The sequence below is a fragment of the Eptatretus burgeri genome, chromosome 6, assembly GCF_056783735.1.
Source record: "Eptatretus burgeri isolate ZD-2024b chromosome 6, Ebu_testis_v1, whole genome shotgun sequence".
NCBI lineage: Eukaryota > Metazoa > Chordata > Myxini > Myxiniformes > Myxinidae > Eptatretus > Eptatretus burgeri.
This window is the reverse complement of record NC_140966.1, coordinates 22,067,944-22,078,368: the sequence shown is the minus strand read 5'-3', so window position 1 is coordinate 22,078,368 and position 10,425 is coordinate 22,067,944. Positions and strand designations below refer to the sequence as shown.

General features: G+C 43.7%; 1 protein-coding gene across 7 annotated transcripts in view; it reads right to left on the bottom strand.

Moving 5' to 3' along the window:
• The window catches only part of LOC147024392 (nuclear pore complex protein Nup50-like), a 159,042-nt gene that overhangs the window by 127,881 nt on the left and 20,736 nt on the right, over positions 1 to 10,425 (bottom strand). For 6 of the 7 annotated variants that reach the window (XR_015059000.1, XM_085884275.1, XM_085884274.1 and 3 more), the window contains one exon: positions 6,057 to 6,689. Coding sequence is in view for 6 of the 7 variants with exons in the window: in XM_085884275.1 (XP_085740401.1) it covers positions 6,057 to 6,689 (633 nt within the window). In the remaining variant the exon portion in view is untranslated. The remainder of the gene's footprint in view (positions 1 to 6,056; positions 6,690 to 10,425) is intronic. The other variant, XM_085884276.1, reaches the window with a different exon arrangement.

Here is a 10,425-nt window from a genome sequence, read left to right as displayed (position 1 = left end):
ACGGAACGGGTCGCTTAAGTGGCCCGTGTCCGAAGTCGACCTGCGGCGAGGTGCGATCGCCCGGTCTACCCTCCGTGTGGGTACTTAGGTAGGTCGAATTTGGCGAGCAACCCTATCCCACGCGGGGGCCGATTGGCACGATCGCGGTGAGACCGAAAGGTCCACCCGTGACTGGTTCCCGGCGTTAGTCCGAGAGGGTCACGACTGGATTGTCCGTCCGGTGGGCGACGTGCCGCGATTCGAGTTACGTGGCCGTCAGCACGCCGGCGGGCGCGAATCCGCAACAATATATATATATATATATATATATATATATATATATATATATATATATACATATATATATATATATATATATATATATACATATATATATATATATACATATATATATATATATATATATATATATATATATATATATACATATATATATATATATATATACATACATGTACATATATATATATATATATATATATATATATATATATGTATTGTTGCGGGCCGGGGTCCGGTGGCGAGAGCGACCGCGAGGTGGGGGAAGTTACGTCGTCTCCCACCAGACTCCCGGAATTGTAGGCCGTGGCTCACGGATAATTCCAAGAGGCGGCGGGTCACTTAACCAACCGTGGACGCCACTACTTCCACCGCGTAGCGTAGGGTCTTTTTGGCTCGAACCAATTTACCCAATTAACCACGCGGTGTCGTCTACCGGGGAACCACGCCCTCGGTACATCTTGCCCGAATCGGATCACTCTACCAACCACCAACTACCTTTCCGGTTCGGATGCAGCCGAGCGGACCCAAGAACGTTACGGCAAGGACGAACAGATTATCGGGTATAAAAACCCGGCAATACTCAGATCCGAACCATGCTGGACCAATGAAGGAAAAGACGAAAACGAACTGGGAACATTTCTAATAATGGTTCATTTGCGATAAACTTACAAAAGGACTCAGAGCAGACTTATCGCGGGATATACAGGCAAGATTTACAATGATCAAACACTTAAACAGTTCTACTTGAAGGTCCCCTGACATGCAAAACTTTATGGTTATTTCTATATTAACTTGACCTTCCTCGTGAAGAAATCACCCATGTTTTGTTTTTTAAATCAAAAATGGGATAATTAGAGCAATATTTCAATCATTTATTGTGCTTTTCACAACTTGCTATTCCCCGCCCCTAAAAAAAGTTGACTTCAGCGAATCGCAGCGTTGACGTCACATACAGAAACTCGCACAGAGTGGATCGACTCGAGATCTCTAGAGTCTAGATCAGCGTTTCTCAACCTTTTTACCCTTGTTGAACCCTTGAAATAGTTTTCATGTCTCAGGGAACCCCTGAATAAAAATGATTACATACCATCTTATATATTATTTCCGAGATTGTGGTTTCGTGTCGCGCTATCTTCAACTTTGTTCTGCGCTCGAGTAACGTGATATTCGGCTTACATTATCTCAAAGACCATATGAGGTGCATGGTACAAAAAAAGTAAATAAAATGGTTCTAAAACAGTGAAATCATATTCCACTTACTGCATTAAAGTAAAATTACTACTGATACTCTGCATCAGTTCCTTTCTCAAACACACCCACGCCAACATGTCACGCAGAGCACGGGTTATGCTAGTTATTAATATTATATTTTTATCGTAGTTCACGTGGTAAATATAATTTTTTTTTCGGATACCTGGTTTAAGGAAACAAGTGAAATCCTTCAATACAGCGTGTGTGGTGAAGCAAATGAGTACACTAATGTTAAAATATGTAATTTATGCTTTTTCAGTTGAAAAACAATTAAAAAGTGTACTTAATATTTGAAATGTAAAAATCTTGTTATTTTTGTGAGAAGCACCTTTATATATAACAGAAGGAATGAAATAGTTCGATACAGCGTGGCAGGAGGCTGCAAAAGAATGATGGCATAAGAAGAACTTAGCTTTCAGCGCTCGGCACGAAATGCGATGGTGGGCGGAAATGACGTCTTTCGTTCGTTCGTACATGAGAGGGGAGCGTTTCTTGTTTTTTTTTTCCGTCAAGCAATACATTCAATGGTTTTCATATATATATATATATATATATATATATATATATATATATATATATATATATATATATATATATATATATGTATATATATGTATATATATGTATATATATATCACATTAGTTTCACAAATTTCCATTGAAATACTTGGGTATTTCCGTCAATTGTCGCCATTTCCGTCTAGGTTCTGCACTGCCATCTACCGGACGGCTGTCATTGGCTGTCTTGAGACACGTGGGGGGGGGGGGGGTGGGACGGACACCAGAGACGTGGTAGACAACGGGGACATTTCAAAATCTGTGCAATTGTATACAGCGTACGCGCTGTAAAAATGACCCCCTTTTTGTCAAATTATTGGCAATGAAGAAAAAAAAACATACTGCTCGTTTATGAGACCTCACACCGAGGTTTTAATGCACAAAAAAAAACTTTTTTAAATTAAAAAAAAAAAAAAACACACCTCATGTTACTTGATAAACAAAACTTAAACAAATAATGCTGAAGCAATAAAGGTAAACAGAAGAACTAACCTAGAGAGACAGAGAGACAGAGAGACAGAGACTTCACGCTAGGAAGCACAGAGAAGATAGATGGACACCGTGCATGTGTCCCGTACTTGAGTCAGTCACTGAATGATACACGAATCCGCCGCATACAGGACGTCCACTAACCAGTGAGGGCGGTTTCACACTGGCGCCATATAGACATCGTTAAATACATTCCCTATGGTTGTTATAATTGTAAATAATATAAGAGGTTGAAGCCTCTTTTATAATAACCAAGGAGTTTCTAACAATATGCCATACGTGTATAATAAAATTACGAATATTAAATCAAACAAAAACTACTCAAAAATACATTAGCCTATTTATTAGTTTCTCGCGGAACCCCGAGCGACCTCTTGCAGAACCCTATGGTTCCGGGGAACCCCGGTTGAGAAAGACTGGTCTCGACTAGTCCGATAAATCCGTCGTCGTCCGACTCGGCCGATAAATCTGACATGCTGAAGCTTTTATTTATTATTCGCTTTTTTTTTTCATTGTTTTCTACTGGTGCTACATGATGACAGTAGGAATAAAATAAATAAAAATGCAACAGAACGTCAGATTTATCGGACTACCCGAGACAATTGTGTCACAAGGTGTGTTCTGCACACAAGTTTTCATCGTATCCGGACAGCGAGATTGCTTCGTTTTATGCGCGGAGAGGTAGATATAGCCGATGACATGCACCGGCCTTGCTTGCGATTTATTCGCCGCGGAGAAACATGTCCGCTGCGCTGCGCTGCGTTGGTCACGTCACCTCACGAAAATATTTCTGATATCGAGCAGTATGCAAGTCGAATTTACATTATTGAATTACGAATAGGATTTAGTCTAACCAGTTGTTATTGCTAAGTCTTCCTTCGATGTCCTCCCGATCATAATGAACGCCGGGAATTTCATCGCCATTTTCCTCTGCTTGTCCTGCTTCGGGCTCGAACTGCTAAGGCCGTATTTCATTTCCAGCTGCCTGAACTTCACCTCCCGCGACTACGTTATCCGACAATTCTCCATGCGATTCAGACCAAAATCATTCATTCTCTCACACTCCCTGTCATTACCAGATAAATGAAAGTCCATGCCATCCATTATTCAAAACCAAATGTTTGATTTTTTTTAAAAGCAGAAATGAACGAAGCGATTGAGTCGACCAATCAAATGTGGAAACACACAGAAAGCTAATAGAATCACGTAGACCACCAACCCGAGTAATTTACGTGCAGCCTTTGTAATCCTGTAGTTGACGTAATGTGGGTTACGCCCCTTTCAGGAGAATTTTTAGGGGCGTTCCCGAAGAGGTTTGTTTTTCTAATTTTACATTTTACAGAATGAGTATTGTGAAAAAAAAAACATTGTCAGATCTGAAATCACGATGAAAAACTCCTATAAGACATATAAATGAAGTTTCAGTACTTTTGCGTGTCAGGGGACCTTTAAAGACGGCGCCACACACTCAGACGAAAATGAACCCAGGTGTATTGCAAAGGACCCCCGCAGCCAGAGAGGGAGGTGAGCTGAGGTCGCAGTTCTTTTGGGGTGCCTGCACGTTGGAGGGAAGGGATGCTTCGTGATGCGGCACCTGTCAGTGGTCGTGCAGCTCGGCCCACAGCCACACGCGCGGAGACCGTGTCAGCGAAGGAGACCGGGTGGAGCAGAGCGGAGTCCGAGACGGGGATCAACGCCGCCGACAGGAGCCACAAGAGACCCGGTCAAGATCGCGCGCCCTTGAACCAGCGCAACAGACGGGCCGCCGAGGCGAGATGCTGGGCAGACCCTCCGCGTCACGACCCTCCGCGTCACGACCCTCCTTCTTTCTTTGGGAACCCGCGACTCCAACCACTGTCTTGCTCCGACGCTGTTTCTCTCCAACCTCAGACTCCAGCTAACACGGCCGACCCACACAGAATTCTCTCTCTACCCTCTCAGGATGGTTCCGTAATTTATCTCCCAGCCAAGGACTCTACGCTGAGGATCGCTTCGTAATTTATAGATCTCGCTCAGCATTGAGGGGCCTTGGTGAAGCAGACGCCACTGTCCGCCCTGATTGGACAGGGCCTCCATGGGTCCGCCCTTTCTGGGCGGAGTTTCGGCCATGCCCGGAGAAACCTGCCCCCCCCCCCGTCTACACGTGTCTGGACTCATCAAGAAGAAGCCACAACACAAAGATTTGCCCAGACCAACGGGCCTTCGGATACAGCAGGTGGGCAGTGGATCGTGATGGGGGATGGGATAAAAAGATTTATTACACAAACTAAAAAAAAAACATTGCAACACACCCCTTCGTTTTCTCACTAAGCACGGGGAGGGAATCTGTCGACACATATATTTAACGGCATAACTAACTTTGGGTTAGCTGAATGTTTGAATGCATACGGTTCCGAGAACCGTAAGGATATATATATATGTATATGTATATGTATATGTATATATGTATATGTATATATGTATATGTATATATGTATATATGTATATATGTATATATGCATATATGTATATATATATATATATATATATATATATATATATATATATATATATATAACTATATATATATATATATATATATATATATATATATATATATATATATATATATATATATATATATATATATATATATATATATATATATATATATATAGAGCCTGGTGTTGGCGGAGCCTGGTGTTGGCGCAGTGGTTAGGGCAGCGGCTTGGGATCCAAGAGGTCCTGAGTTCAAGTCCCGTTGAGCCACTGAATTAATACACCAGGGGGTTGACTCAGCCTGTCATCCTTCCGAGGTCGGCGAAATGAGTACCAGTATACTGGGCCGGTGTATACCCCGGTTAAAATAGGTGTACCATATCCCTGTGTCGTAAGAGGCGACCAGGGTTGCGTCAGGAAGGGCATCCGGCGTAAAACATGTGCCAAATCATTATGCGGATCATACGGATGATCCGCTGTGGCGACCCCTCACGGGAGCAGCCGAAAGAAGAAGAAGAAGAAGATAGATATATATATATATATATATATATATATATATATATATATATATATATATATATATATATATATATATTATTTGAAAAAAAAAAAAAGGCATCAGCCACCTGTAAAACTGCCCAGCAGGCAAGGCCGTTTGATGTTTAAACTACTGAGTGGTCTTCCTCCACGACTGTGCATATATCATTGACCAGGTGTTACATATCACCCCCCCCACAAAGCGGAATGGACATTGCTTTCAAAATACCCGATGAAGCCTCCTTGGTGGTCAATGCATTAAGCCTGAGCCTTGTTTGATGGACGGCTACACTTGGTACTGTGGTGTCTTTTATTGAATAAAGACCTTCTCCACTACAACCAGTTTTTGGCAAACTTTACATTTGTCGTGTTACTGCAACAAAGCACATGTTGAAACAGATCTTAGGGGCATTGTTTACAAATTCAACACCACCAAATGAAAAACTAACATTCGTCCTTACCATGGTTACCTGGTGTGCTTGGCTTCTGAATCGAAGTTGTACTGAAGGTAAAAGGTTGCAGTTTTGGAGTAAAGGATACAAGTGGTAATGTGCTGCTATTGCTGCCATCTTTGACAAAAGAAAAGTTTGGTGGCAAAGTCTTGGAGCCAGGTTCATCTGTTATTGGAATGCTGGTCTGCCCAATTGTTGGGATTTTTTTTTCTGCTGACAAATTGATAGAAGAGATTCCAGATGGTTTTTCTTTTCCTTTGAGAGCCAAACAAAAAGAAAACTTACTGGAGGCTTTGGACCCTGACTCGTCTACCTGCCCAAAGCGGAAAGTGCTGAGGTCTGTCTTCTTCTGAGGTTTCTTTCCATATTGTTGCTCTATCGCAGCCAGATGCTTCTCATAGTCATGGAAAACAGGTGTGAAGTCACACAAAGGGTTGCGGTCAACATGCGATGATATCCAATCTCGCACGGCACAGTTGAGAGAACGCAGGTGGTGCTTGTACTCTATGCTCAAGCCGTCTTCTCCAGGGGAAGCATCACGTGTTGTGCCAAGCTCTAGTTCAGGCTTGGACTCGCACACAGATATCGTAGCAGGAGCAGCAGGTGATCTGTCCGAGCCATTGGTGTTTGCTCTTGAGTTACCTGGCACAGAAGATGGTACAAATTAATAGTGCTGCAATGCCAGTTTTATAATCATGCAGATCTTTCTTTCAGATACCCCCAGAAAGAAGCAAATTAGATTAGAAGAACATTGAGATACAGCAGCACATCAAGAAAGGGGAGAATGGGTATATATTGACAGCTTCCCTTGGAGATATTAAAAGCTGAACAAAAAGACATGCTACACTGAAAAACAGAGCCAATATTTTTGTCTTGGAACAAACAAACTATTCATCCTTCATTTATCAATTACCAGGTGAGTATTTAAACTAAGCAATGTAACTCCAAGTCGAGCAAAGTTGGCGTGCCATCACAAACCCCCACGCTTCCCACCTTAAACAAAGTTTAAAGAGGGCAAAAAGTTCCACCAGGAATGACCCAATATCAAATTTTAAGTGAAAAAAAAACAAAACAAAAACTTTTACCCCTCTGAACCTGTCCCCACACCCTGGAGAACATAAGATCCAAGAGTCACGTCCCCTCCAAAAAATCACCCCCCCCAACACAAAAAAATCATTACATATTATAAGCATTCCCCAATATTGATTGTTGAAATAAAGTTTCATTAAAAATATACATATAGTTTGAAATTGTGTTTGTTTAAAAATAAAAATAAAAATCTCATAATTGATCACCACACAGCTAAAGAAAGATGCTGCCTTGGCACAACCATGAAGAACAACCACAGTTGGTGCCAAAGCCACCCAATGCTCGCCTGTTTATACATTTATCGTTTTTAAAAGACGAGTCTAATAATTAATATTTCTTATAAAGCATTGCAGTGAAGTATAATTAAAAAGCAATATATGTATTTGTATATTGTAATCAGTAACAAGAGCGCAAGTGAGCACAATATACGCCCTAACAAGAAGGTATATACAGAATTGTGCAACTACATGGAAAACAGCATCCTGGTTGCCATGGCAACCACTTTAGATGACGAATGTATGTCGCTACACACCGTCTCCACAGTCTGTACCTATGTACCAAATATGAAACGTGAAAGTTGAAAACTTTGGGAGTTAGAGTGCGGACAGGAACGGACGGACAGACGACCGGTCTCACATATTACGCCCCGATATATATATATATATATATATATATATATATATATATATATATATATATATATATATATATATATATATAAATGTATATATATATATATATGTATCGGGCGTATAAAAAAGTGTGGTAGATAAAAACATTAGAAAGGAAACTAGAGGGGGAGCACTCGGGAGAGTGCAAAAACATCTGCCGCCAATACTGCTGGGTCACTCAAGTGAACCTTATATCTTCATTAAATATGCTGACAGAGTTATAGTTCTTTTCTCCAACATTTTTTTTTTGGGGGGGGGGGTTGGAAAACACTTAAAACATGTAGAAATGCAAAAAAAAAGAAAAATCCCTAACAATTTTTTTTTGGGGGGGGGGTTGGAAATCACTTAAAACATGTAGAAATGCAAAAAATAAATTTCTTTCTCCAACAATTTTTTTTGGGGATCCAAGTCCAAAATCTAATGGACCATACCTAACCCCCCCCCCCCCACTAAGTTTCGTGGAAATCCGTCGAGGAGTTTTTCCGTAATACAAAAAAATTAACATTTTCACGCTCACGCTCCCGCCGACGTTCACGCTGACGCTCACGCCGGGGGTATCGCGATAGCTCTCTGTTCTTCGAACAGGGGAGCTAAAAACAAATGGAATATAATTTATTTATATTCCTTGTCATTCTGTTCATAATAATAAGAGAGAGATAGAGATAGAGATAGAGATAGATATAGATAACAGGGGCGGACAGCACAAGGGGTGGATGGATTTAAAGAGTTTTAATTATATTGTTACGGCTGTGGAAATTCGCCTTACACCATAAAGGACCCTCAGGTGAGATATCTTCATAGGTACATGTGTAGTTTGCCCAAACCGGATGTATAGAGGGATTTTTATGTGATTCATCCGGGCTGCGACGCTTTGAGTTAGCCATTTTTTCTTACTCTATTGTTATTTTCGACCATTAAGCCACCAACAACGCAAACAGCCACTACCTTTACCTTCACAACTCCATCCCACAAACACCGCTTCACCGCCATTCCCAAACGGCACTATAACCATCAAACCACCACTGAAAACCCTCCACCACCTTTGCCTCTCTCCTTCACAACCAACAACCGCACCACCTGTGAACACTGAACGTCGGGCTGTCTCGGGCCCATTTGGCGATTGGTGCCGAGCGCACCGAGCCGCGAGCGCGGGTGGCGGCCTTTCCGAGGGGAAATTCGGATCAGAAACGCTTCACGCCCACTTCCCCTCCGTCCAATTGGCGAGCGCGGGGCGGCTTGGCCCCGCCTACAAGCGTGTGTATGTGAAGTCCGTATATGCAAATTTTAGGATCAGGAGAGGTTCACGCCCATTTTTGCCTGACCAATGGCTGATCGCGGGAGGGGGGTGGGAGCGGCGTTGCCCCGTCTCCAATCGCGTTCTGATCGTAAAATTTGCATATTGGCTGCTCCTGCCGCCTATAAAACAGCGAGCGCATGGCGTTGAAAGGAAGAGCGAGTTGGGTTTTGGAGTTGCTTGGACAGTGTCGTCGAGAGGTTGCTCCTGGGGGACAAGGAGCGTGCGTTGGCGGAGTGGAGTCGAGTGCGCGCGCTGGAACTGCAAGCAAGGGAGCTCGGGTCCGAGGTAGGAAGGACGGCGGTCGGCGACGAGTTTGCGGTGTGGGGGATCGCTCGTCTCGTTGCGGGACCCAAGCCAGCCAGCCACTCCCCTCCCCCAGGGCATCAACAATTCTCCCTTTACCCCGCACTGAGATAGTGCAAAAGGGGGCCCCGTTCCCACCCCACCCCAAACGTCGTGCCAACGAAACCCGCCAAGGGGCACGGAGTCGGGGCACAGCGGCGCGGCCACATTTTGCGGCTTGCCCGCCAACGCGTCACGAGGACGCGGGTAAGGCCTCCCCGGTCTCGCTGACCTGGCCGCTCCTCCAGGTCACGCGCACATTTGGCATACAGGCCTGTCTGCCTCCTTGTCTGTGAGGGTGGCTTCTTTCCTTTGCTTTTGTGTAAATGTGTGTTGGCGCCGTCTGTGAAGTAAAACTGTATAAGTGTTGCCGTGTGTGCGCGGAGTCGGTTTTAACTGCTTTTCTTCTTGCATTTGCTTTTTGTGTATGGCTGTATATACGTGCTTTCCATGTGCCGGGAAATAAAATGCTTGTTTGTTGAACTGTGCCCATTTCGCTTTGTCTTTTCTCTATTGACCCTCCATCTTGCATCACGTAAGGGGTTCGTAGTGGGTGCAACATCCCAGTAATTAATCTGAACCTTCCAGGTCGACGATAACATCGCTCGGTTATCCCGATAGTACGGAACGGGCCGTCCAAGCGGCTCGTGTCCGGAGTCGACCTGCGGCGAGGTACGATCGCCCGGTTTACCATCCGCGTGGGTACTTAGGTAGGTCGAGTTTGGCGAACAACCCTATCCTACGCGGGTGGCCGATTGGCACGATTGTGGTGAGGTCGAAAGGCCCACCCGTGACTAGCTCCCGGCGTTGGTCCGAGAGGATCACGACAGAATTGTCCGTCCGGTGGGCGACGTGCCGCGATTCGAGTTATGCGGCCGTTCGCACACCGGCGGGCGCGAATTCGCAACAATATTATTATTTCAATTTTTTTTTGTAAACAGTCATAACTAGTGGAAGAGCTAGTACACTGAGAGAATCA